General features: G+C 49.2%; 1 protein-coding gene across 1 annotated transcript in view; it reads right to left on the reverse strand.

Annotated features, from left to right (window-relative positions):
- Nucleotides 1-10,589, reverse strand: part of TIE1 (tyrosine kinase with immunoglobulin like and EGF like domains 1) — a 45,427-nt gene extending 34,838 nt beyond the window's left edge. The window contains exons 1-2 of the mRNA XM_077824044.1: nucleotides 10,474-10,589; nucleotides 9,015-9,302 (exon numbers count right to left, since the gene is read on the reverse strand). Coding sequence (XP_077680170.1) covers nucleotides 9,015-9,302; nucleotides 10,474-10,537 — 352 coding nt within the window. The 5' untranslated portion in view covers nucleotides 10,538-10,589. The remainder of the gene's footprint in view (nucleotides 1-9,014; nucleotides 9,303-10,473) is intronic.
- Between the last annotated feature and the right edge of the window lie 17,142 nt (nucleotides 10,590-27,731).

Raw genomic sequence — 27,731 nt, forward strand, 5'->3', positions numbered from 1 at the left:
AAGTTTTCATGGGTAAAAACATAAGAATGGCCATACTGGGTCAGACCAAAGGTCCATCCAGCCCAGTACCTGTCTGCCAACAGTGGCCAATTCCAGGTGCCCCAGAGGGAGTGAATCTAACAGGTAATGATCTAGTGATCTCTCTCCTGCCATCCATCTCCACCCTCTGACAAACAGAGGCTAGGGACACCATTCCTTACCCATCCTGGCTAATAGCCATTAATGGACTTAACCTCCATGAATTTATCCAGTTCTCTTTTAAGCCTTGTTATAGTCCTAGCCTTCACAACCCCCTCAGGCAAGGAGTTCCACAGGTTGACTGTGCGCTGAGTGAAGAAGAACTTCCTTTGATTTGTTTTAAACTTGCTGCCCATTAATTTCATTTGGTGGCCCCTAGTTCTTATATTATGGGAACAAGTCAATAACTTTTCCTTATTCACTCCCCCCACCCACCAGCCCAGGGAGCCCTGTGGCAGCTCCCCGCCCCTCTCTCCCTCCTTCCCTCCCCTCGGCCCAGGGAGCCCTGCAGCAGCTCCCCCCCCGTTAGCCCAGGGAGCCCTGTGGCAGCTCCCCGCCCCTCCTCCCTCCCTCCCTCCCCTCAGCCCAGGGAGCCCTGCAGCAGCTCCCCCCCGCCCCCGTTAGCTCAGGGAGCCCTGTGGCAGCTCCCCACCCTCCCCTCAGCCCGGGGAGCCGTGTGGCATCTCCCCACCCACCTCCCTTCCCTCCCTCCCTCCCTCCCTCCCTCCCAGCCCGGGGAGCCGTGTGGCATCTCCTCTCTGCTCTGCCTCCTCCCTGAGCACAACACTGCCGTTCCACTTCTCCCGCCTCCCAGGCTTGCGGTGCCAATCAGCTGTTTGGCGCGCAAGCCTGGGAGGGAGAGAGGCAGAGCAGGGCGGTGCTCAGGGGAGGAGGCGGAGAAGAGGTGAGCTGGGGCGGGGAGCGGTTCCCCTGCACGCCGCCCTGCTCCCCACTGTTACTTGCTGCAGGCAGCCCTCCCTGCGCCCCCTGCCCCAGCTCACCTCCACTCCACCGCCACCCTGGAGCACGCTTTTGGCCACCCCCAACCACTTGGCACCCTAGGTGACCGCCTAGTTTGCCTAGTGGTTACACTGGCCCTGTAGACCTCTATCATATCCCCCCTGAGTCTCCTCTTTTCCAAGCTGAAAAGTCCTAGCCTCTTTAATCTCTCCTCATATGGGTCCCATTCCAAACCCCTAATCATTTTAGTTGCCCTTCTCTGAATCTTTTCTAATGCCGGTATATCTTTTTTGCGATAAGGAGACCACATCTGTATGCAGTATTCAAGATGTGGGCGTACCATGGATTTATATAAGGGTAATAAGATATTCTCCATCTTATTCTCTATCCCTTTTTTAATGATTCCTAACATCCCGTTTGCTTTTTTGACTGCCGCTGCACAGTGCATGGACATCTTCAGAGAACTATCCATGATGACTCCAAGATCTTTCTCCTGATTAGTTGAGCTAAATTAGCCCCCATCATATTGTATGTATGGTTGGGGTTATTTTTTCCAATGTGCATTACTTTACAGTTATCCACATTCAATTTCATTTGCCATTTTGTTGCCCAGTCGCTTAGTTTTGTGAGATCTTTTTTGAAGTTCTTCACAGTCTGCTTTGGTCTTAACCATCTTGAGCAGTTTAGTATTGTCTGAAAACGTTGCCACCTCACTATTTACCCCTTTCTCCATATCATTTATGAATAAGTTGAATAGGATTGGTCCTAGGACTGACCCTTGGGAACACCACTAGTTACCCTCTCCATTCTGAAAATTTATCATTTATTCCTACCCTTTGTTCCCTGTCTTTTAATCAGTTCTCAGTCCATGAAAGGATCTTCCCTCTTATGCCATGACAACTTAACTTACATAAGAGCCTCTGGTGAGGGACCTTGTCAAAGGCTTTCTGGAAATCTAAGTACACTATGTCCACTGGATCCCCCTTGTCCATGTTTGTTGACCCCTTCAAAGAACTCTAATAGGTTAGTAAGACATGATCTCCCTTTACAGAAACCATGTTGCCTTTTGCCCAACAATTTAGGTTCTTCTATGTGTCTGACAATTTTATTCTTAACTATTGTTTCAACTAATTTGCCCGGTATTGACGTTAGACTTACCGGCCTGTAATTGCCGGGATCACCTCTAGAGCCCTTCTTAAATATTGGTGTTTAACTAACCCCCTCATATTGGTGTTACATTAGCTATCTTCCAGTCATTGGGTACCAGAAGCTGATTTAAAGCACAGGTTACAAACCATAGTTAATAGTTCTGCAATTTCACATTTGAGTTCTTTCAGAACTCTTGGGTGAATGCCATCTGGTCCTGGTGACTTGTTACTGTTAAGTTCATCAATTAATTCCAAAACCTCCTCTTGTGACACTTCAGTCTGTGACAATTCCTCAGATTTGTCACCTACAAAGGACGGCTCAGGTTTGGGAATCTCCTGAACATCCTCAGCCGTGAAGACTGAAATAAAGAATTCATTTAATTTCTCTACAATGATTTTATCGTCTTTAAGTGCTCCTTTTGTATCTCGAATGTCCAGGGGTCCCACTGGTTGTTTAGCAAGCTTCCTGCTTCTGATGTACTTAAAAAATATTTTGTTATTACCTTTTGAATTTTTGGCTAGCTGTTCTTCAAACTCCTTTTTTGGCTTTTCTTATAACATTTTTACACTTAATTTGGCAGTGTTTATGCTCCTTTCTATTTAGCTCATTAGGATTTGACTTCCACTTTTTAAAAGATGCCCTTTTATCTCTCACTGCTTCTTTTACATGGTTGTTAAGCCACAGTGGTTCTTTTTTAGTTCTTTTACTGTGTTTTTTAATTTGGGGCATACATTTAAGTTGGGACTCTATTATGGTGTCTTTGAAAAGTGTCCATGCAGCTTGCAGGGATTTCACTCTAGTCACTGTACCTTTTAATTTCTGTTTAACTAACCCCCTCATTTTTGCACAGTTCCCCTTTCTGAAATTAAATGCCACAGTGTTGGGCTGCTGAGGTGTTCTTCCCACCACAGGAATGTTAAATGTTATTATATTATGGTCACTATTTCGAAGTGGTCCTGTCATAGTTACCTCTTGGACTAGATCCTGAGCTCTACTCAGAACTAAATCAAGAATTGCCTCTCCCCTTGTGGGTTCCTGTACCAGCTGCTCCAAGAAGCAGTCATTTAAAGTATCGAGAAATTTTGTCTCTGCATTTCATCCTGAGGTGACATGTACACAGTCACTATGGGGATAATTGAAATCCTCCACTATTATTGAGTTATTTATTTTGATAGCCTCTCTAATCTCCCTTAGCATTTCATCGTCACTATCACTGTCCTGGTCAGGTGGTCAGTAATAGATCCCTACTGTTATATTCTTATTAGAGCATGGAATTACTATCCATAATAATAGTAGATTCTATGGAACATGTGGATTCATTTAAGATTTTTACTTCATTTGATTCTACATTTTCTTTCACATATAATGCCACTCCCGCACCAGCACGACCTGTTCTGTCCTTCCGATGTATTTTATTCCCTGGAATGATTGTGTCCCATTGATTGTCCTCACTCCACCAGGTTTCTGTGATGCCTATTATATCAATATCCTCCTTTAACACAAGGCACTCTAGTTCAGTGATTCTCAAAACCGGTCTGCCGCTTGTTCAGGGAAAGCCCCTGCCTGGCCGGATCAGTTTGTTTACCTGCCGCGTCCACAGGTTTGGCCGATCATGACTCCCACTGGCCACAGTTCACCGCTCCAGGCCAATGGGGGCTGCGGGAAGGGCGGCCAGCAAGTCCCTTGGCCTGCGCCGCTTCCCGCAGCCCCCATTGGCCTGGAGTGGCGAACCGCGGCCAGTGGGAACTGCGATCAGCTGAACCTGCGGATGCAGCAGGTAAACAAACCGGTCTGGCCCACCAGGGGCTTTCCCTGAACAAGCAGTGGACCGACTTTGAGAACCACTGCTCTAGTTCACCCATCTTATTATTTAGACTTCTAGCATTTGTGTACAAGCACTTTAAAAACTTGTCACTGTTTGCAAAAAGAAAAGGAGTACTTGTGGCACCTTAGAGACTAACCAATTTATTTGAGCATAAGCTTTCGCGAGCTACAGCGCACTTCATGAAGTGCGCTGTAGCTCACGAAAGCTTATGCTCAAATAAATTGGTTAGTCTCTAAGGTGCCACAAGTACTCCTTTTCTTTTTGCGAATACAGACTAACACAGCTGCTACTCTGAAATTTGTCACTGTTTATTTGTCTGCTCTTTTCTGATGTGTCAGATTCTTTTTTATGTGAATGTTTCTCATCTGATCTGGCCCATACTTTATCTTCCTCCATCCTCTCCTCCTGACTAAAACCTAGAAAATCTCTCTCAATAGACTCTCTTCTAAGAGAAGTCTCTGCCCGATCCACATGCTCCTCTGCAGCGATCGGCTTTCCCCCCCATCTCTTAGTTTAAAAACTGCTCTGCAACCTTTTTAATGTGAAGTGCCAGCAGCCTGGATCCACTCTGGTTTAGGTGGAGCCCATCCTTCCTGTATAGGCTCCCCCATCCCAAAAGTTTCCCCAGTTCCTAATAAATCTAAACCCCTCCTCTCTACACCATCGTCTCATCCACTCATTGCGACTCTGAAGCGCTGCCCGCCCACCTGGCCCTGTACCTGGAACTGGAAGCATTTCTGAGAATGCCACCATAGAGTTCCTGGATTTCAGTCTGTTTCCAAGCAGCCTAAATTTGGCCTCCAGGACGTCTCTCCTACCCTTCCCTATGTCATTGGTACCTACACGTACCACGACCACCGGCTCCTCCCCAGCACTACACATAAGTCTATCTAGATGCCTCGAGAGATCCGCAACCTTTGCACCAGGCAGGCAAGTCACCATACGGTTCTTCTGGTCATCACAAACTCAGCTATCTATGTTTCTAATGATCGAATCTCCCAATATTAACTCCTGCCTTTTCCTAATGACTGGGGTTCCCTCCCCTGGACAGGTAACCTCAGTGCAAGAGGATACCCCAACATCATCTGGAAGGAGGGTCCCAACTATGGGAAGGTTTCCCTCTGCTCCTGTTGGATGCTCTCTTTTCCTGAGCCTTTCATCCTCCTTAACAGTGCAGGGGCTGTCTGACTGGAGGTGGGACAAATCTACAGTGTCCCGGAAAGCCTCATCAGCATACCTCTCTGCCTCCTTAGCTCCTTCAGTTCTGCCACCCTGGCCTCCAAAGCCCGTACACGGTCTCTGAGGGCCCGGAGCTCTTTGCACCAAATGCACACATATGCCACCAGCCTACAGGGCAGGTAATCATACATGCTACATTAAGCGCAATAAACAGGATAGTCCCCACACTGCTTGGACCTCTCTCTAGATCAGTGGTGGGCAACCTGCGGCCTGTGGGCTGCACGCAGCCCATTAGGCTAACCCGCTGTGGCCCACACCGCACAGCCTGTCTCTGTGGCCCGCACTGCTTCCCGCAGCTCCCATTGGCTAGAAACAGTGAACCGCAGCCACTGGGAGCTGTGGGCGGCTGTGCCTGAAGATGGTCAGTGTAAACAAACTGTCTCATGGCTCACCAGCGGATTACTCTGACAGGCCATGTGTGGCCCGCGGGCCGCAGTTGCCCACCACTGATCTAGATCCTCACATCCAGATGATATATAAATCTTCAGTTCTCTCTGCATAACATCTCTAAGATATGGCCTTTCTTATCCATCCACACAGCTAAAACCCGTGTCTTCACTCTTATCCTCTTCTGTCTCGATTACTGCCACATCCTCTCTGGTCCTGACAAATGCAGTCTTGTCCCACCCATATTCATTCAGAATGCTGCTGCAAAGATCATGTTCCTAGCCTATCACTTTGACCAGGTCACCCCTTTCTTTGAATCCCTCCAGTGGCTCCCCCTTCCCTTTAGCATCCAGCATAAGCTGCTGTCTTCACTTTCAAGGCCGTTCCCAGTCAATCCCACTCTAACTATCTCCTCTTGAGTCTCGTTCATTTGTCCAGTTGTCAATGGTCTCCTCTGATCGGCCCATGATGGCCTCCATTGCCCACTTTTTACAGTTTCAGACACCTTTGTGCTTTCTCCCATGCTGCCCCATACGCATGGGAGTGGCTCCCTATAGACATCTGCAAAGTCACCTCATTGTCCGCATTCAAATGTCTCTTCACAACTTTCTTTAGCCATGATGCCTACAAAAATGACAATGGTTAGGCTGCTAGTGTGCAGACCACCCCTCTTTGTTTATAGTCTGCCATCTGGCTATATTTACCTCTTAGCTTATACTGAGAGTGTAAGCTTTTGCGGGGAGAGACCACCTTTCTGTTCTGTGTTTGTGCAATGCCCAGCACATTGGAATTCTGGTCCATGACTAGAGCCCTTAAGCACAATACAAATAATAAGAATAAAGTTTGGCAAAGTTATAAGCGCCTCATAACAGGGTCTTACAATGGAAAGTGTCAGGCAACCTTAACTACAGGCATCGCTACCTATGTTCCCATCATAAACATACCCAGCATTGTAGTATCTACGCAGTAAGATTTGAGTCTGAGCATGGGGGTGAGAATCCAACACTCATGGTTGCTAGTTACTTAACACTAATACCAGGCTCTGGCCCTTGTTGGGGACAATGCAGAGTCATGCTGCCCAGAGCCCATCAGCATGCACGTATGCAATTGGGGTGGCTAGTACTGCTTGGCCCTTGCACTTGGGAACATAGGGACCAGCCCTTGTGCAACAGTTGGGATGGGGGGAAGACTTCTTGTGCTATCCCCATCCCAAGGGGAACCCAAGCATTAATCAGTTGCTGTGTCGTTCCTTGTAGCAACTTTAAAGTATAGATGCTTCCGGGATCAGTACACAGTCCCCTAAGCTGTGCCCAGGCGGATTACTCAGCAGCTAATCAGTAACAGGGTATGATGTTTTACAGGCAGATTTTCCAGCTTCCTAGACCTTTGGCCATAAAAGCATTGGGCCTGAGAGTATGTCTACACAACAAAGGAAAACCCCGTGGCTGGCCTGTGCCAGCCAACTTGTGCTCATGGGGTGTTTCATTGCTGTGTAGACTTCTGGGGTCAGGGACCCTGCAGGGTGGGAGGGTCTCAGAACTCGGGCTCCAGCCCAAGCCTGAAAGTCTACAGAGCAACGGAACAGCCCCGCAGCCCGAGCCAGAGTTGGTTGGCACAGGGCAGCCATGGGTTTTCCTTTGCTGTGTAGACAGACCCTGAGTCTCTGCTCCATGCTGTGCTGCTGGTCCAGATGTAAGACTCAAGCTTGTTGCTGATCTCCAGACCCAGTCTACAGAGGCATCTGCCTGCAGAGCTGCTAGTATCTCTGTCCCCAAGGCCCTGTATCCCGGTGCTGGGGAGCAGTCTCATCTCAGCAGGCTCATGTGGTGTGAATGGTGTGCATTCACACCAGAAACTGCCTCCCTCCCCACAAACCTTCCTGATCAACAAACGCTAGTTGGCCCTGGCTAAGAGTCCTACACCAAATTGCCACAGCTAAGAGCATGTTACATTGTCTAGGTCTGTCATCTCAGACTTGAGCTGCTCTCCTGGGGCCTCAGGTTGTTTTCAGCTACTGCATCCATACTCCACTTAGCTGAATGGCCGGGAGTCCTTGTACAGTCCCCTCATGGCCAGACGCAGTGTAACCACTCCTGGTTGGGCTAGTGCCCCCGTGGACAGTCACTTCAGTAACTCAATCACTCCGGCGCTGTGATGGTTTCTCTGCCAGGTCACATGGCCCTCCAGCCAAGTTACAGTCTTTAGTTCCCCCTTTCTGGGGTCACCATTGACCAGAATGAAGTCCAAAATGTCCTTGACAGAAACAAAACCCTCCTGCTGGCTCTGGGGTTATTGCTCAGCTTCTTCCCAGTTGGAGCAGGGCCGCCCCATGGATCCCTGCCTGCCTGGAGAGCATTTCCCTGACAACTCAGGGGCCTTCGGCTCCCTGCAGTCTCTATGAATATTGTGGCAGTTTCCTGGGCTTCCCCCCTTTCACTGCCTCTTATTGCTCTGAGCTTCCGGCCTTTCCTGGAACCTCCCTCCAGCTCCTTCCCCAATGGACTTTATTGCTATTTAAAACTGGCTGGTTTTACACAGGAATCACCGGATTCCCTCAGGTGGGCCCCATTCTGCAATCTCTCCATTCTGATACAGTCTGGCACTCGTCACTGGATGTACTGTAACAAGGTGGGTAGCTATCACCCTGACTCAAGTGCTGCTGGCCTAAGTCTCTCAGACACCTCTGCAGTGGTGTCAGCTTAGTGGGTAATTTCTTACCTCCTGCTCCGTGACAGGACCATAATTCGTACAGGGCCAGGGTGCAACCAAGGAACTAGGAGCAAACCCACAAGCAGGTAAAGACTTGAGTTAGAACCGCCATCCAGTTAGAACAAGGAACTAGCTGAAATGTACCAGACCAAGCTGCCCTGGACAGAAATAAAAGGGTCCAAGACAAACTCTCCAGCAGGGACCCGTCCTCAATGACCTGCCCAAAGCAGAGAAGCTTGTGATGTGCCCCACGCTGAGCCTCACCCCTCAAAAAGAGCCCTGAGCTCAGGAAGAGGATATATCCTTAGAGCCCAGGCAATGGAGGAACTCACATATGCTCCTTTGCAACAGCAAGGCTAGTCTTTTCTAGCTGTTCAATGCCACTTTCGTGGCCCCATCAGCTCTGGGCTTCCCGAAGTCCTGTGATTTCTGAGGCCATCCTGGAAATCAGCCCACAGCCAGACTCCCCCGCTGACCTAATGAGGTTTGACCTGGTCACTAGAAGCTCTGCCCTTAGCCAAGGTACCTTTGGTAGTTCAGCTGCTCAAATACCATTCTCTGGCCTCTGAGTGCTAACGGCCTCAGGAGGCAGCATAACTCTGGCCTGTCCAGTGCTATTGCATTTTGCACGCCCACACGTACGCTCAGCCATTGCCAGACTGATGTCGCACGCCCAGACTCCTCAGGGAACACTTGGGGCAGGCCTGCAGTTCCTGCAGCCACTTACCATTCCGGCTGTTATGCACATAGACCACCCTGGCCTGCTCCATCTGGGTCCTCCCCAAGCAGTATAAAATCCCCACCAGATCTGCCATTGAAAAGCCTCTGGCTTGGACCTCATTGCTGCGATTCCTGTAGTTCTGGAACTTTGTGTTGGGATGAGTCATCACTATTTTATTGTCCCTCTCGATCTGGAGGTAGCTCACAGCTCGCTCGCCCATCACACAGGAGAGGTAGAAGCTGGTGTGAGACGGACTTTGCACATTGGCGACCAGAGTAATGTCCAGAATGGCAGCTGTGCAGGAGGGATGAGATCGAGAGAGAGCATGTGAGGAGCCACAGTCCAGACACAGCACAGCAGAACACAGCCTTTAGCTCTCCTGGGTCTCAACCTGCCCCTGTCTCTTAGACATGAACCTTCAAGTCAGACCCAGAACACCTTTGACATCTAGCCTGGCTGCAGGTGACTGCGTGGCTGAGCGGGACCGACTGCCAGCACATGGCTAGGCCTGATCCAGTGCGAGAACAATGAAAAAGTGAGGATCTCTGGGTAGGGCACATTTCCTGCAGCATCAATGGGACCCAGGGCTGTTCCCTGCCCTTGCCCTGCCAGCCAGAGCGGGGCCTTCCCCTCTCTCTTTTGACTGTGGCTCTCCCACTAGGATGTGCCTACTGGTGAGCTGGGTCATGGCAGTTGCTATTACAAGCCATGTGACCCAGCCATAAAATCTCTGTTCTTTTCTCCCCAAAAGCTTCTGCTCTCTGCCCCGAACCATAGTGCACTCTAACTGGGAGGGGAGAGGGAGAGTGGGGGAGGGGGACTAGAACAGTGCACCTGCCCCAGCCTGATGCCTCTTGGATGGTTCAGCAGACAGTCCAGATGGTGAGAGTAGCAACAGGGAAAATTCTGGCCTTCTTTCTAATGAAGCCCATTCTTTAGTGGCCCAGCATTGACACACATGTGGCATCAGTGGGGAAGGTGATTTCTCTAGGGTCCAAAGTCAGAGCTCCCCTTTAACCCAGGATCCTTGTCCCATCATCCAGGAATTGCTGAGGGGCCCCATCTAAGGGTGAGACAGACAGAGGTGAAGGGAGTCTGCTGTCCCAGAGCCTCGGCACTGCACCCTGCTAGTTCAGCTAGTTGGTTCGGGAGCCATGCTGGTCACTGCCTCTTTCCAGCTGTTAAGACCTTGGGAGTCCCAAATAGAATAATTTTCCTTGCCGCCCCTTCAGCCCCATTTCTCCAACCATGCACCCTCCAGAGCAGCTAACCTGTGCTTCATCACCATTCCTAGACCGTCCTGCAGGGACCTCGCCCCAGCGCAGCTGCAGCATTACAATTGCATGGCCCGAAGCAGACTTTATGGAGACTGATCACCCTGGCTGTGCAATGGACAAGCCCCTGGAAATTCTTTGGGGAATCAGTGCAGATGCCATGGGTTTCCCACCAGGGGAAAGAAATTTACCTGTCAGGCGCAGGAGGAGGAAAAGAAGATACAACTCCTGGAATCTCATGGCCCTGAAGTGCATCCTGAATCTGCCCAGTGTCAGGAAAGCCCAAACATGCCCGACGGGAGAGAGACCAAGCTGGCCGAGGAGGCGGTCCCCCTGTCCGGTGGGTTCCCTTTAGATTTTAGTTCCAGTCACAGTGACGGGGGCAGAAGTCCAGGAAGGAAATGGTGCTGCTCATATCAGAGACACAGCGAGAGAGAAGCTTCCTCTTCCCTAACTGGAAAACACTCTGTTCCCAGTCGCCCGGCTCAGATCCTTTTGGAATCTCAGCAGGATGCTGGCGGCTGGTCTACTCGGAGGCAGATTCCAGCATGAGCGGAACGCAGCACAAACAGAAAGTCTCTGTGAGCAGAGGTATCCCAGGTCTGGTTCCAGGCTGCTGATCTGTCAGGGTAACTAGGGCCCTGCCCAGAATTCTCAAAGCGTGTTCCAGCGTCCCTGGGGTTCAAGCTGCTCCTCCAATCATGCGTCGTTTGCATCCACATCCATGACAAGAGGTGACATTGGACGTCTGCTTCCTCTCGTACAGTGGCAGGCGCATTCTGGAGCCAGACCGAGCAGCTCAGTGCCCTTGAACTCCAAGCAAACTCATCCGGCGAGTAAGGCAGCTGGTGCCAGAGGAACTGTGGAGGGCCCAATGTGAATAATGTCTGTGGGAAGGACTCTCCCAGACAGGGCTGAGCTGGGGGAGGGGAGAGTATCTGGTGGAGGAATCCCAACAGCAGTGAAATGAAACCCTGTTTCCCGTGCAGCATTTCCTGCTCTCCACCCATTGTTCTAACCTGACTCTAGGAGAAGGAGAGTAATGTGTGGCATGGTCTGAGCTAAGGTGCTGTTCCTTAGGGATGGATAGATCTGGAATGCAAAGACTGCAAATCCTTTTGCATTTCATGCAGCTTCCCTTCTGCAAGCTCCCCGAGCCCCAGCTCTGTGGGTAGGGTGCTATGAGCCAGCCCACCAGGAAACACATTCACCAGAATGACAGAGGAGAGGGAATTGGTGCCTGGCTGTACTACTGTAAACAGACACTTTAACATGGATTTAAAGAAAGACTGAGAAATCAAGACGGTTCAGGGAAGAGCTACAAGTGACTGGAGGTCTGGAAAAGACACCTCACAGTGAGGTACTTAAGGGGCTCAATCTGTTTGGCTTATTTGAAGGATGGTAAGAGGTGACTTGATTACAGTCTAAAGCAACTTCACAGGCAGAAGATATCTGACATCAGGGGGCTTGTTGATCAGGGAGACAAAGGCAGAAGGAGATCCAAAGCTTAAGAGCTGAAGTTAGACACACTCAAACTGGAAATAAGAAGCACATTTTTGACAATCAGGATATTTAGCCACTGTCCCCAGGGTCGTGGTAAATCTACTGTCACTTGGAGTCTTTCAGTTCAGAATGGATTGATTCCTAAGAGAGACATTTGACCTGAATGCATTAGGCTGGGGAGTGTTAATTTATACCAGCGGCGGGAGCAGGGAGAGGAAGTGGTGGTGGGGAAGAAATCCCTATGCTCCCCAGGGATGACTGGGAAAATTCTGAGACCGGTGTGATGCAGGTTGGATTAGATGTTTCCAGTGGTCCCATCTGACCTTAAAATCTCTATGAAACATTCTGAACACTCAAAATACAGATTAGTGGTCACAGCTAGTATGAACTAATGCAGAAGGACGACCTTGTGGCTAAGACACTGGGGACACATGGGATACGAGACACCTGGGTTCAAATCTCCTGTGCTGCCATGGACTCTGTGCGACTGTGGGCAAGTCACGCTGAGCTCAGTTTTCAGAAGTGCTGAATCTCAGCTGAAGTCAAAGGGAACGTGTGCTCACACCCTAAGCATCAGGCCCCTAACTTCTGTGACAGTTCTCCAGGTTCTCTTAGAATGGAGGTGGCATTTCCCTACCTTGCTGTGGGTAAGGAGGATAAAATCCATTAATGTTTGAGGCATTCAGATACTGTGGGCAAGGAAGCCATAGATATACCTAGAGAGTTAAAACTGCCCTTGGGAGGCCTGTGAACAGCACTAATCTTGGGGGACCAAATCCTGCTACCAGCTGCCCTGATTCATTCCTCCTTGACAGAAAGGGCCATTCTCAGTTACATCCAGGTAAAAAGGCAAAATGTTAATCATGAATAAGAGAAGCTTCCAATGTTATTACCATCTTCTGTGTATCCCTTAACACCACAGGGCCACCTGTAGCAGCTTACATAAAACATGCTTCCCAGCACACCTTTCTACCTGTCTGCCCAGAATATCAATTACCTAAACATTCAGAAGTACAATACAGAATTAGAAAGCAGATGTGTAGACATCACAATCTGCCACAGCTGCATTCCATAAGCACTGGACAGTCCAGATCCATTGGATTAACGTTGACAAGGAGCTAAGGATGGGTGCAAGGTCTCCAGAGCCAGTGTGGAGTCCCCTTGCCTTCTGTGGATCTGCCAAGATCCATGGGGTTCAAGGTGGAACTGTGGCACATTCAATATTGGATGATTTGGGGGAAACTTGATGAAAGGCTCATCACAGCATTCTCCTCCCCCTTAGTCTCCCTCTCCGGAGTTTCCCATGCAGGGAGGTGAGTAATCTAGGGGTAAATAATTCAGTAACTTGGTCCTGAATTTCTAGAAATGACTATGCATTACTAAATATTACTATTTGCAGTGTTATTACAGATTCCTCACAGAGTGGATGAATTCTTACACCACTCTTAGGAAATTAATGGACTTATTTTAAATAATACGTTTCTTTGATTATCATTCCATAACCAATGTGTACAGAATACCACACATCCAGAGAGGTGTTAATTTCAACAACGGGCACCCACAGTGCAGCGTCATGGATTCTGCGCCTGGTCGCAGAGATGAACCCACTTTATAAACAGTCTGAAAATCAGTGAAAGAACAGAGAAGGGGAAATTGGAGGCAGTGTGCCCAGCTCAGTGCAGGTGCCTTGTCTGGCCACAGTGAGAATGTCAGGGAATGCTGGAATGTGTAATCATCGGTTGAAAAGTGAGTGTAGACTGTGTACAGACAGTTACACAACCACATGGGCTGGACTTGCTCTGAACAGGATTAGCTGTTGCAGTGATCAAAATGCCTGTGTCCCATCTTGCTACATTCTGGGGCTTGGATTCCTACGAGGCCCATTGCAGACACAGACATTAGACCTCTAACTCTACCGAACTGTATCCAAGAGTCGATGCTCCTGGATGGCCTTGGGGAAAGGTTCCAAGCATTGTTCTTTCTTGGTGTAAGGGCCACTTGAAACTTAGCTGCCTGATTTGAAACCTTATGAGTGGTGACCTAGTGCTTTCATTACATGAGATTAAAAGAGCTGGACTGGGATCAGAAGGGTGGGGGATGCTGAGGAGAGAACAATAGAAATTGTATGCCTGGGTAAACATGTTTGGGAGGACGTTTAAAGCAGCAGAAAACCCAACTCTCCTTCACCGATTTCCAGCCCTCCTCTCCTTACCACATTTTACAAACTTCAGCTATACATAGAAGGCTAAAAACCTAACTTGTTTCAAGACTGAGCTTGATCAAGTGTCTAAAGGGGATGGTAAGATGAGACTGCCTGAACCCACGACATGTACAGGGAATACAGGGACTTGACAACTGCTGGTGCTGTTACACAGTGCTACCATGATATGGGTGCCCGCCATCGTGCCTGTGCTCACTTTATTCAGATCATGAAGGTTGAGGAGATTGCTGCTAGCAAGTGCCGTAGACCTGCAGTCAAGCAATTCCATGATTCGAAAATCAAGTTCCCTTTGCCACACAGAGTTCTGCGTCGTCAGCACAAACCACGTTTCACCACCAAGAGACCAAAGACATTCTTCTAAATGCAATAACATTCTGTTTGCTCTGTGTTACAATAAAATTCTTATTGGAGAAAAAAAAATGACATGCAGCCAATCTGTGACTGCTAGCAGCAAATATCTCCAGCTGCTGGCACTGGGACACTAGAGGGAGGAGGACTCTGAGTTACTACAGAGAATCCTTTCCAAGGTGTCTGGCTGGTGGGTCTTGCCCACATGCTCAGGGTCTAACTGATCGCCACATTTGGGGTAGGGAAGGAATTTCCCCCCAGGTCAGATTGGCAGAGATCCTGGGGGGGTTTAGCCTTTTCTGCAGCACGGGCCACTTGCAGGTTTACACTGGTATAAATGGTGGATTCTCTGTAACTTGAGGTCTTTAAACCATGATATGAGGACTTCAGTAACTCAGCCAGAGGTTAGGGATCTCTTACAGGAGTGGGTGGGCGAGGTTCTGTGGTCTGCATTGTGCAGGAGGTCAGACTAGATGATCAGGATGGTTCCTTTTGGCTTTAAAGTCTATGAGTCTAAGAGGCAACAGGTGCACAACAAACAGCTAAGCTCATTGCGTGCAATGCCTCAGCACTGCACCACACATTACAGAACCCACAGTGCATCGTGCAAGACTTCGAACTGTACAACACCCAACAGTACACACAGGCCTACAGAAAACAATAAGTGACTCCCAGAAAAGGGATTGCACGCTTGCAGTTAATCCCATGTACTACAGCCTATCCTAGGGAAAAGCACCATCAATCTTCAGCCGATAAACGTCACACACTGTTGTTACCCACCGAACTCTGAACTGTTCCCATGTGAAACCTAATGCTGTCTGGGCAAAAATCCTGTTAACGAGCTTTGTGTTTGAGTTTGTCCTGAACCTATAGGACATCCTGCTAAAAATCTAAAGAAAACATGCACAGGAACGGGAAATCCATTCATTGTTTCCGCCTATTTACACTGCACTCAGGGGAGGCACATGCCCCCGCAGCAAAGCGTCCATGGCGTGATTGAAGCAGACCCAGGCTCTGCTGCACCATTGCCAGCTCTTCACAGTGTCCTGGGAAGGAGCCCACAGTCTCCCATTGCTAACACTGCACATACGCTAGCGCCCCTCAGCGATGGAAACAGCACATCCAGTGTGTGCTCTGTTTAGAACACATGGACGCCTGACAGAGACGGCCCCTGCGCACAGCCTGAAAAATAGTCATGCTGTTTAGTCGATTTAAGTCCATTTATCAACATTAAGTGGGCCAGGACTCTATTTGGAAAACACACAGAACATTCTGGGCACTACCGTAATCAAATAATTACTATTGATTAGTATGGTGTGCTACAGCATGGCCAGAGGGCAGCAGGAGACTGTTAGACAGGAGCCTTATTCCCTGTAGATTAATTAAAGCACCTGAAGCCACTCACCTGATAAAACCCCCCTGCTTCAATCAGAGAAGGGAAGGAGTTGAAGCAGAGTGGATTGGTGTCGGAGTAGAGAGCAGTTTGGAGAAGTGCTGCAGTGGGCTAAGAAGACCAAGACCCTAGGTAAAGGGACACCTGGTTCGTGCAGAGGGAGGGCAGGAAGGGAAGTAGCCCGGGGAAGGAACCGCTAGTTCAAGCGGTTTACTGCTATCCCTAGGGCCCCTGGGCTGGGACCTGGAGTAGAGGGTGGGCCTGGGTCCCTCCCTTTCCACTCCCCTCCTCTAGGACACTAGTGGGGCAGTTAATATCCCAGTTCAGGGGCGAGAAATGGTGCCCGGAACCCTCCCAAAGAAGAGAAAGTGCGAGACCCATCAAAGTAGTGCCAGCAATTTGCCACAATTGATAAAAGACCACGAACATACATCACTTCCATATGGAAGAAAGATACCCTAAATCACTCGGCTGGATGCATGTGTCAACTGAGTAACCATTGTGACAGGTTAGACTCCCCTGTCCGAGATGCCAGCTGATGTACTGGGGTTTCACTGAGCCCCTCCTGCTCCACCAGCCAGGATTCCCTCTCCCTGTTTTGCTGAATTAGGCTCTTCGGGCTCTTGCAGCGCACACCTACAGGTATAGAATCATAGAAAACTAGGATTGGAAGAGACCTCAGGAGGTCATCCAGTCCAAACCACTGCTCAAAGCAAGACCAACACCAACTAAATCATCCGAGCCAGGGCTTTGTCAAGCTGGGCCTTAAAAACCTCAAAGGAAGGAGATTCCACCACCCCCCTAGGTAACGCATTCCAGTGCTTCACCACCCTCCTAGTGAAATAGTGTTTCCTAATATCCAACCTAGACCTCCCCCACTGCAACCTGACACCATTGCTCCTTGTTCTGTCATCTGCTACCACTGAGAACAGCTCACCCGCACTAACCACAATGTGATGAATGAATAAAAAGCCTTTTCTATTCAATCCATTAAGTTTTATTATACTCACAAACATAGAGACAGCAAAGAAAAGTATCAGAGTAACAGCCGTGTTAGTCTGTATTCGCAAAAAGAAAAGGAGTACTTGTGGCACCTTAGAGACTAACCAATTTATTTGAGCATGAGCTTTCGTGAGCTACAGCTCACTTCATCAGAAGTCAGTCAAAGAAAAGTAAGATAACCTGGGGAAAAATGGCGAACAACATGGGGGTGGAGGGAGAACAAAGACAGCTTGCTTACAATCGGACTACAGTAACAATCAAAGGTGTGGGAATGGGTGCCTTCTAGTCCTTGTATCCTCCCCTGGAGTGGAGTGCAAGGGATACTGGACCCCCCCCTCACACACACCCCTGCGACATCCTAGGATGTCTGGGAGGGGAGGATGTTGGATTTGGCGAGGATGGCAGCAGGTTCAGCATAGGCTGCAGAGGGACTCTAGCATCCAGCTGCCTTTCTTGAACCTCAACCAGATGCCTCGACATGTCTGTTGGCTCCCTTATAATCCACAGCATCTTGTCCTGCGTGTCACGCTTGTGTTCTCCGCATGCTCTCCTATCCTTGCTGTCCTTGTGCAGGCTGTTAGACAGTGCAATGCTCCATGTGCTGAGCTCCATCTTGTCACTCTCACAGGTGTGCATTATTAACTCACTGAACACGGCCTCCCGAGTCTTCTTTTTCCGCCTTCTAATCTGAGAAAGTCTCTGTCTCGGTGTGGAGGATGTGCTGACGGACAAGGTTTCAGCTGCAAGGAATGGAGAGCACAAGGATAGCACTGACAGTGCATACATTGTTTCTGGTGCAAGGTTAATTCTTTTAACACCCCTCAATGCACTTCCCTGCAAGCCACAATGTAATCACAACCGTTGGCTACTGCAAGAGTCATTTTGCTGCTCCAGCCATGGTGAGTAAGGCCACGAGGCACGGGCAAGAGGTCTTGTGCTGCTGCTTTTGTGAAGACATCCTTGGAATCACTGGTTCTGACCTCATAAAAGCCCCCTTTCCCCAAGCAACCTGGATAGTGCTTGAAGACAGGCACCAGTGTAAAGCCCCCCAAATAGTTTGATTGTTACAAAAGTGGCACCGGGTTTGGGGGAAGGGAGACAAACAGGAAGTACCTCCCACAAAATTTTTTTTTAAATGCCTGGTTGCAATACACGGTGATCCCTTCCAACCATAGCCAGGGCACACTCGGGAAAGTGTGGTTGTGTGACCCAGAATTCACCAAAAGGGCAGATTACTTGTTGAGTTGCTTGCGGTTTAAAGGCTAGCATTTAAAACTTCCCCCGTTTCCCCTCGCTGACCATATACGATATCACTCTCCTGAGGGTGACAGAGGCAGAAAGAGAGCAGATGCCGCAAGCATCTGGGTAGAGACCTGGTCCTTGTGCTGCAATGATGCCAGAAGAGTTAATACTGGAGTGGCGTGGGAAAGTGTCCTACCGTCATGGATGAAATAAGGCAGCCCTTCCCAGAAACCTTCTGCAAAGCATTGCAGAGTACCTCCATGAAAGCTTCCCAGAGATCTCCATGGATGATCCCAGGGCCATCCCCGTGCACATAAACAGTCTTTTTCGGAGAGCACCCTCTGCGTAGCTGGAGTGGCCACCAATAACCACTATACCTTTTTTTTTGTTCAGATTCAACATTAAAAAAATAGCATGTAACCCCTACAGTTTGACTGGAAATGTGGACTCCCCAGAGGTGCCTTCCCCAGCATCACCGCCAACAACTGGTTCTGTGAGGGGATAGGCTCCAGAGTTAAAAAAAGTTCTTGGCTGTCGAGGAGAACGGATCCTCCGCTTGCCTGCCTCGCATTCTTCTCCTCCTCCTCCTCCTCAACAACGTCCTCCTTGTTGTTGCTCGAGGTCGCCCGGGACTCCTGAAAGGTATCCACGGAGCATTTTGTGGTAGTGGTGGGGTTGCCGCTGAGAACTGCATGCAGCTCCTCATAGAAGCGGCGTGCCTGTGGCTCAGAACCAGAGTGACTGTTCGTCTTCCTTGTCTTCTGGTATGCTTGCCGAAGCTCATTTATTTTCATGCGGCACTGCTGCGTGTCCCTGATGTAGCCCTTCTCCCTCATGCCCCGTGCAATTTTGGCATAGATGTTAACGTTTCTTCTGCTGGACCAGAGCTCTGCCTGCACAGACTCTTCTCCCCATAGGTGGGGAGTTTCTAATCTTCTGGGGGGTGCTCCCCCCCGGCTTTGCCCAGGCCCTGCCCCCACTCCACCCCTTCCCCCAGTGCCCCAACCCTGCCCTGCTTCTTCCCACCCCTGTTCTGTCCCCTGCCCCGAGTGAGCTGCACTCTCACCCCTTCTCCCTCCCCTCAATGTCTCCTGACACCGCAAAACAGCTGATCCGTGGCAGGTGGTAGGTGCTGGGAGGGGGAGGTGCTGATTGGTGCGGCCTGCTGGCGGGCAGGAGGTGCAGCGGGGGGTGCAGGGGGCAGAGGCATTGATAAGGGGGCTGCTGAGCACCTACCATTTCTTTTTACCGTGGCTTCTCCAGCCCTGGAGCACCCATGGAGTCAGCATCTATTCTTCTCCCCACACAGCAATAAGCAATTTGGAGATCATGGTGTTACTGGGGCAGGCTCGTGCCATGGAACACCAATTCTGGGCCCGGGAAACAAGCACTGACTGGTAGGACTGCATAGTGTTGCAGGTTTGGGATGATTCCCAGTGACTCTGAAACTTTCGCATGCGTAAGGGCACTTTCATGGAACTTTTTGACTTGCTTTCCCCTGCCCTGAAGCACAAGAATACCAAGATGAGAGCAGCCCTCACAGTTCACAAGCAAGTGGCAATAGCCTTGTGGAAGCTTGCAATGCCAGACAGCTACCGGTCAGTCAGTGGGCAAATCTACTGTGGGGGTTGCTGTGATGCAAATAGCCAACGCAATCATTCAGCTGCTGCTATCAAAGGTAGTGACTCTTGGAAATGTGCTGGTCATACTAGATGGCTTTACTGCAATGGGATTCCCTAACTGTGGTCGGGCTACAGATGGAACGCATATCCCTATCTTGGGACTGGACCACCAGGGCAGCGAGTACATAAACCGCAAGGGGTACTTTTCAATGGTGCTGCAAGCACTGGTGGATCACAAGGGATGTTTCACCAACATCAACATGGGATGGCCAGGAAAGGTTCATGATGCTCGCATCTTCAGGAACTCTGGTCTGTTTAAAAGGCTGCAGGAAGGGATTTACTTTCCAGACCAGAAAATAACTGTTGGGGATGTTGAAATGCCTATAGTTATCCTTGGGGACCCAGCCTACCCCTTAATGCCCTGGCTCATGAAGCCATACACAGGCACCCTGGACAGTAGTAAGGAGCTGTTCAATCAGAGGCTGAGCAAGTGCAGAACGGTGGTAGAGTGTACATTTGGACGTTTAAAGGGTCGCTGGCGCAGTTTACTGACTCGCTCAGACCTCAGTGAAACCAATATTCCCATTGTTATTGCAGCTTGCTGTGTGCTCCACAATCTCTGTGACAGTAAGGGGGAGACGTTTATGGTGGGGTGGGAGGTTTTGAGGCAAATCGCCTGGCTGCTGAATACGCGCAGCCAGACACCAGGGCGGTTAGAAGAGCACAGCAGAAAGCACTGCGCATCAGAGAAGCTTTGAAAAACAGTTTCATGACTGGCCAGGGTACTGTGTGACACTTCTGTTTGTTTCTTCCTGATGAAAACCTGCTCCCTTGGTTGCCTCTAAATTCCCTGTAAGCCACCTGCCCTCCCCACCTTTGATCACAGCTTGCTTGCAAAGGAAATAAAGTCACTATCGTTTAAAAAAACATGTATTCTTTATTAATTGATTATAAAATAGGGAGATAACTCACAAGGTAGCCCAGGTGCGACGTGGGAGGAGGGAAGGAAAAGGCCACTTCAAAACTTGTTGAATGACAGCCTTCTGTTGCTTGGGCTGTCCACTGGGGTGGAGTGGTTGGGTGCCCGGAGCCTCCCCCACCACACACTCTTGGGCGTCTGGGTGAGGAGGCTATGGAACTTGGGGAGGAGGGAGGGCAGTTAAACAGGGGCTGCAGTGGCAGTCTGTGATCCTGCTGCCATTCATGAACATCCACCAGACACCAGAGCATGTCCCTTTGATCCTGCAGTAGCCCCAGCATTGCCTCATGCCTCCTCTGATCTTCCTGTCGCCACCTCTCCTCACGTTCATCGGCCGCTTTCCTGTACTCTGCTATTGTGTCCCTCCACACATTCTGCTGAGCTCTGTCAGTGTCGGACGACTGCATGAGCTCAGAGAACATTTCATTGGGCGTGTGTTTTTTTTCACCACCTTATCTGAGATAGCCTTTGGTACGGAGGACGGAGGCTTGAAACATTTGCAGCTGCTGGAGGAAAAAAAAGGGAGTGAAGTATTTTAAAAGATACATTTTACAGAACAATCGCCATACTCTTTCACAGTAAACAACACTATTCACAGTACATAGCACATGTGATTTTGGTACAAGGTCGCATTTTGCATTTTATATTGACTGCCTGCGGCTTTGGTATTAGAGTTCACACATGCAGTGCTGGGCAACAGAATTCAGCTTGCAGGTGGCCATGGTAAGCCATAGTCTTTTGGCTTCTGCAACCTTCATAACAGCAGCGCCCTCCCCTCACATACCAAGCAAAGCACGTTGAGCTGGCCATTTAGTGCTGCGGTTTTCCTGTTAACATGCAGCAGCAGAAACCAAACTGAACCTCCACCCCATCCAATTCTCTGGGATGATTGCATTACCCCTCACCGCACTGCATGGCTGGTATCAGGGAAGATCCCTGCTAGCCAAACGTGAACAGCTCAGCGCCAAGTCCCCCCCCACACATCGCGTGACTAACTGCGGGGAGGATTTCTTTTCAGCCACAGGCAAACAGCCCAGTAGGAACGGCCACCTCTGAATGTCCCCTTAATTAAATTCCCCTATTTCAACCAGGTTACCATGAATGATATCACTCTCCTGAGGATAACGCAGAGAGATAAAGAATGGATGTTGCTTGAATGCCAGCAAACACCAGGACCATACAGTGCCAGGCTTTGTCATGCAATGATACCAGATTACTTGCTACTAGAATGGCATGGTAAAGTGTCCTACCATGGAGGATAGAATAAAGCTGCTCTCCCCAGAAACCTTCTGCAAAGGCTTTTAGAGTACCTCCAGGAGAGCTTCATGGAGATGTCCCTAAAGGATTTCCGCTCCATCCCCAAACACGTTAACAGACTTTTCCAGTAGCTGTACTGGCCATGAATGCATCCCAAGTCCTCAGAGCTACTTAATCATTAAAAAAATGCTTGCTTTTAAAACATGTATTATATTTAAAAAGGTACACTCACCAGAGGTCCATTCTCTGGCTTGGTTGGGTTGGGAGGGTATTTCAGTCAGGGTGATAAAAAGATCCTGGCTGTCGGGGAGAACAATGTGCTATGTGCTCTCCTCAAGCTCGTCCTCCTCCTCATCATCTTCCCCGTCCACAAAATCCTCAGGCATGGCAGAGAGTACCCCATCATCGGAGTCCATGGACAGGGATGGGGTAGTGGTGGCGGCCCCCCCTAGAATTGCATGCAGCTCAGCATAGAAGCGACATGTCGGGGGCTCTGTCCCAGAGCGTCCGTTTGATTCTTTGGTTTTCTGGTACGCTTGTCTGAGCTCCTTAAGTTTCATGCGGCACTGTGTTACATCCCTACATTGCCTCTGTCCCTCATGGCCTCGGAGATTTTTTGAAATGTTTTGGAATTTTGTCTTTTGGAACGTAGTTCTGATAGCACGGATTCCTCTCCCCATACAGCGATCAGATCCAGTACCTCCCGTTCGGTCCATGCTGGAGCTCTTTTTCGATTCTGGGACTGCATGGTCACCTGTGCTGATGAGCTCGCCTGGCCAAACAGGAAATGAGATTCAAAAGCTCCTGGGGCTTTTCCTGTACACCTGGCCAGTGCATCTGAGTTCAGAGTGCTGTCCAGAGTGGTCACAATGGTGCACTGTGGAATAGCTCCCGGAGGCCAATACCTTCGAATGGTATCCACACTAACCCTAATTCAAAACGGTGATGTCGATTTCAGTGCTAATCCCCTTGTTGGGGAGGAGTACAGAAATCAGTTTTAAGAGCCCTTTATGTCAAAAAAAAAAAAAATGGCTTTGTTGTGTGAACGGGTGCAGGGTTAATTCGATTTAACGCTGCTAAATCTGACATAAACTCATAGTGTAGACCAGGCCTTTGTAGTGTAGACCAGGCTTTTGTCTTGAGAAAAGAAGACTTAGATGTACCTGATAACAGTCTTCAAATATGTTAAGTGCTGTCATAAAGAGGACTGTGATCAATTGTTCTGCACATCCACTGAAGGTGGGACAAGAAGTAATCTGTAGCAAGAGAGATTTAGGTTAGATATTGGAAAAACCTTTCTAGCTTTAAGGGTAGTTAAGCTCTGGAGGTTGTGGAATCCCCGTCACCGGAGATACCAGTTAGGGATGGTCTAGATAATACTTAGTCCTGCCTTAGCCACTTATCCAGTCCAGCTCCCTGCACTCTCAACCTTTCCAGACTACTGTACCCCTTTCAGGAGTCTGATGTGTCTTGTGTACCCCTAGTTTCATCTCACGTAAAATCTACTTGCTTACAAAATCAGACATAAAAAATACAAGTGTCACAGCACATTATTACTGACAAATTGCTTACTTTCTAATTTTTACCATATAATTATAAAATAAAATATAAATATTGTACTTACATTTCAGTGTACAGTATATAGAGCAGTATAAACAAGTCATTACATGAAATTTTACTTTGTACCAACTTCACTAGTGTTTTTAGGTAGCCTGTTGTAAAACTAGGCAAATGTTTAGATGAGTCAATGTACTCCCTGGAAGAACTCTGCGTACCCCCGGTTGAACCACTGCACTTTTCATGGTCCCTTCAAACCCTACATTTCTGTGATTAACGTGGAGAATTTCTGCATTATTTATATCAAACATATGCATGACTCAGTTTACCCAGACAAGGTGGGTGAGATAATGTCTTTTATTGGACCAACTTCTGTTGGTGAAAGAGACAGAAATTGGTCCAATAAAAGACATTACACCTCATCCACCTTGTCTCATTACTATCCTATGATCGACACAGCTACAACACTGCAAACATCAGTTTACCTACTCACTGTTGTATTACCTTTAGGAATTGAAGGGGTTAATTTCTCTCCTGGCAGAAGGGGCTGGGTAGGAGTCAGTTCATGCATACCCACTAATATGCTTACTATTCTGGAAGGCTCATGACTGGATATTAACTGTTAATGATTGCCAGCTAAGGGATCTAGAGCTAGACTGCAGGTGTGAGCAGATTGGGTTAAGCAGGCTGCTGCCCAATGCAGTGGGAGAGCAGGAACCCTGGACAGGTTGGATGAGAGGCAGGTAATGTTGCAGCATGGACATTCATATAACCGTTGTTTTTCCATTCTAACTTAAGTGGCCTCCCTTATTTTAGGGCACTTGTCTGGTTTTAAATTGGACAGACCTCATTTTGGCTGGTGTACCCCTGACCTGTACTGTGACAAAACTGGACATGATTTTGTCTTGTATCAGATGGGAGACACCATTTTAAACTGTGCACCAGGCCGGAGGGGGCGGGACAAGGCGGAGCGCTCTTGGAAATGGCATCCCCCATGCAACATGATCTCACACGCATCATGTGCAGGAGATCATGCTGGCAGGGGCGGCTTTCCAGAAGAGCTGTCTAACACTCAGCATTCTGGGAACATGAGTGGCCACCCTACCAAACACTGTTCAGCTTGACTAATAAAAGCTATCCTGTGTTGCTGCAAACATCCAGCTGGTTGCGCTGCTCCCAAGAGGGGTCAGGCCTCCAACAGGGGTGTAAACTCATTTGGATTCACTGAAGGAGCCACAGCAAGAAACAGAGGTGCTGAACCCCGAGTAGCAGAGTGCAGTGCTCACCCTTGCAAAGAAGTGGAGGCCCAGGGCCTAGCACTGAGGGTTTCCCTCCTAGAGGGACTGTATAACAGTCAGAGGCATAGCACAGCCTGTGGCTCCAGGACAACTGAAATGAATATTTCTATCCTTTCCCTGCTCTCCAGATAGAGGCACCCTCGTGATGTGTAGCTGCCAGACTAACTCAGCATTGCAAAAATCGCTGCTCTGCAGTCAAACGAGAGCTGAACTCTCCTTTTCCCATCCCCGTTCTTCTGAACGAAAGAGGGTTTCAGAGTCGAATCGGGCTCCCTCAGACGCTCCAAGTACCAAACACAGGCAACTTTTCTCATGCGAAGAGTTAAAAAAAATTGTTGCCAAGGCAACGCCAAGGCTTCGGAGCTAAAAGCCCCGCAAGGAATTGCACACGTTCCGTTACCTCGCCATGGCGCATGGGGGCTGCACTTTCTATTCTTACTGTTTTGGATACGTGTATAGCTCAAAATATGATTGTGCTTTGTGTAGCAATCCCGAACAGCAGAGACACCAGATGGGAGGCTGCTGCTGAAGGTGCCCTGAGGCTTTGTCATTTTTAACTGTAACAATATAGCAGCTTTAAGCCATGGGCTGTGGCAGAGGCAGTACCCCACCATGGTGGAAGCCCAAGATTCACACCCAGTCCCAGGGCAGTGACGCGCCTGCTATGTCCTGGTGCAGGCTGCAGAGCAACTGCTGTCCAAGGGGAGGGATCAGATTTCCCTGCAGCGACTGTAACAGCTGGCTATGTATGGACAGCTCATGGAGTCACATCTGCTTTTGGTGCTGTAGGTCCCCAGCCTGTCCCCACCCGTGAGTTTGTTACAGTAGCATCCCAGTAGAAACAGTGTGTGTCGCAGTGATGGTGGAGAGGGAGAGAGGCTGGGTGTAGGATAGTGGTGCACAGATGCAGGCAGCAGAGAGCGAGTGGATTTGCACTTTGGACAGTTGCAGGACTGTAGAGGCCGGGTGCTGAGGGGATGCAAGGCTGCACATGAGCCCCTGTGTTAACTAGAGAGGAAACTGGGCCCCTCACTTCTCGAGCAGCCAGAGGACTGGAAACTGCAGAAGTGAAAGTCAGCAGCAGATAGTGTCTCTTCCTTTTGATGATTGAGACAGGGAATCTCAGGTTTTACCTCCTCATTACAATCGCCTGCAGGCCACAGACTAGGGCCAGCATGGGGAGCGGCCTCAAGCAGTTACAATCCCCTGCGGGCCATGGACGGGGCCAGCGTGGTGAGAGGCGCCAGACTCCAGGCAGTTATAATCCCCTGTGGGCCACAGACTGGGCCCAGCATGGGGAGCGGCGCCAGGCCTCGGGCAGGCTGATGTTGATGCTGTCCTCGTGCTCAGGCAGTGCCCCCTGGCAGCTCAAGTCCTGGGGCCAATGCTGGGCCAAGAGCTCTTGCTCTAGCATTTCTGGCGCCTGGCTAATAGTGATATTGTCCAGGTGGTGGTGTGCAGCATTGTAGGAGCAGCCGCTGGCAGGAAGCCAACCTATTGTTCAGAGATTGCCTCTCACTTCCTGTCACACAGAGAAGCCACCTGGCCCCTGAGACAAAACACAGAGCAGAGGATTTCCCCATAAGGCAATGTTACCTCGTGCTGCCCAGCTTCACCCCTGCTGTCCATGCCCATGGGCCTCAGGATGTCCTGCTGCACTGCTGCCTGTACTGTGCATCCATACAGAACCCCTGGCGTGCAAGGCCCGGAACAAAGGACACAGCAAGGAGACGACAAAAGGCAGTGGAGGACTTGCTTCCTCCCCCCAGGTTGTCGTGGGGGCTTGCTGGGTTAGGTTAAGCTCCCTCCCCCACTGCCCAGGAGAGAAAGCATCTGTGGTTCACGCTACAAGAGAGCTAAGTGCTCCTTCCCCTTCCCAGACTTGAGGCCAGGGTAGAAGAGGGTCATACTTCCTCCAGCTCCACATTTAACCCATGGGCTCAGTGTGAGAGTCCTTAACAAGCTTCTCAGAGCACAAGGATCACCAAAGGACATGGTTTTGCACCCACAAGACCTGAGATTAGGCCAAAGGACACCCCAACACCAGCTGGGCGGCTGCCGTGGTGATGCCCTGTCGCTCTGTGGCACAATTTACATACTGAAGGCTGCACTCCACTGGGCTCTTCTGGGACCTGGAAGAGACTCGAGTGCAGTGCTGAGCACTGCCCAGACAGGTAGTGAAATGCCCCTCCCCCCCACACCCCTCTCCTGTTCCTTTGTCTCCCTCTCAGCTCCCCTGCTTATCCTCCTCCCAACAGTTCCTCTACGCCCCACTCATGGTGCTGAATTGTTTGGAGGGAAAGAGCCCTGGAACAGCCCCTATAGGAACAGGAAATCTTGTCAGAGGGAAGGACTTCTGATTAGGGATGTCAATTATTCGTAGTTAATTCACGTGATGAACTCAAAAAATTAATCACGATTAATCACAGTTTTAATCGCACTGTTAGACAATAGAATACCAACTGAAATGTATTAAATACTTTTGGATGTTTTCTACATTTTCAAATATATTGATTTCAGTTACAACACAGACTACAAAGTCTACAGTGCTCACTTTATACGATTTTTATTACAAATATTTGCACTGTAAAAATGATAACCAAAGAAATAGTACTTTTCAATAGTACTATTGATTGATAACCAAAGAAATAGTACTTCAATTCACCTCATTCAAGTACTGTAGTGCAATCTCTTTATCGTGAACGTGCAACTTACAAATGTAGAATTTTTTTTTAACATAACTGCATTCAAAAACAAAACAATGTAAGGCTTTAGAGCATACAAGTCCACTCAGTCCTCCTTGTTCAGCCAATCGCTAAGACAAACCAGTTTGTTTATATTTACAGGAGATAACGCTGCCCTCTTCTTATTTACAGTGTCACCAGAAAGTGAGAACAGGCGTTCACATGGCACTTTTGTAGCCGGCATTGCAAGGTATTTAAATGCCAGATATGCTAAACATTCGTATGCCCTTCATGCTTCGGCCACCATTCCAGAGGACATGCTTCCATGCTGATGACGCTCGTT

The sequence above is a fragment of the Eretmochelys imbricata genome, chromosome 8 (genome assembly GCF_965152235.1).
Source record: "Eretmochelys imbricata isolate rEreImb1 chromosome 8, rEreImb1.hap1, whole genome shotgun sequence".
NCBI classification, from domain to species: domain Eukaryota; kingdom Metazoa; phylum Chordata; order Testudines; family Cheloniidae; genus Eretmochelys; species Eretmochelys imbricata.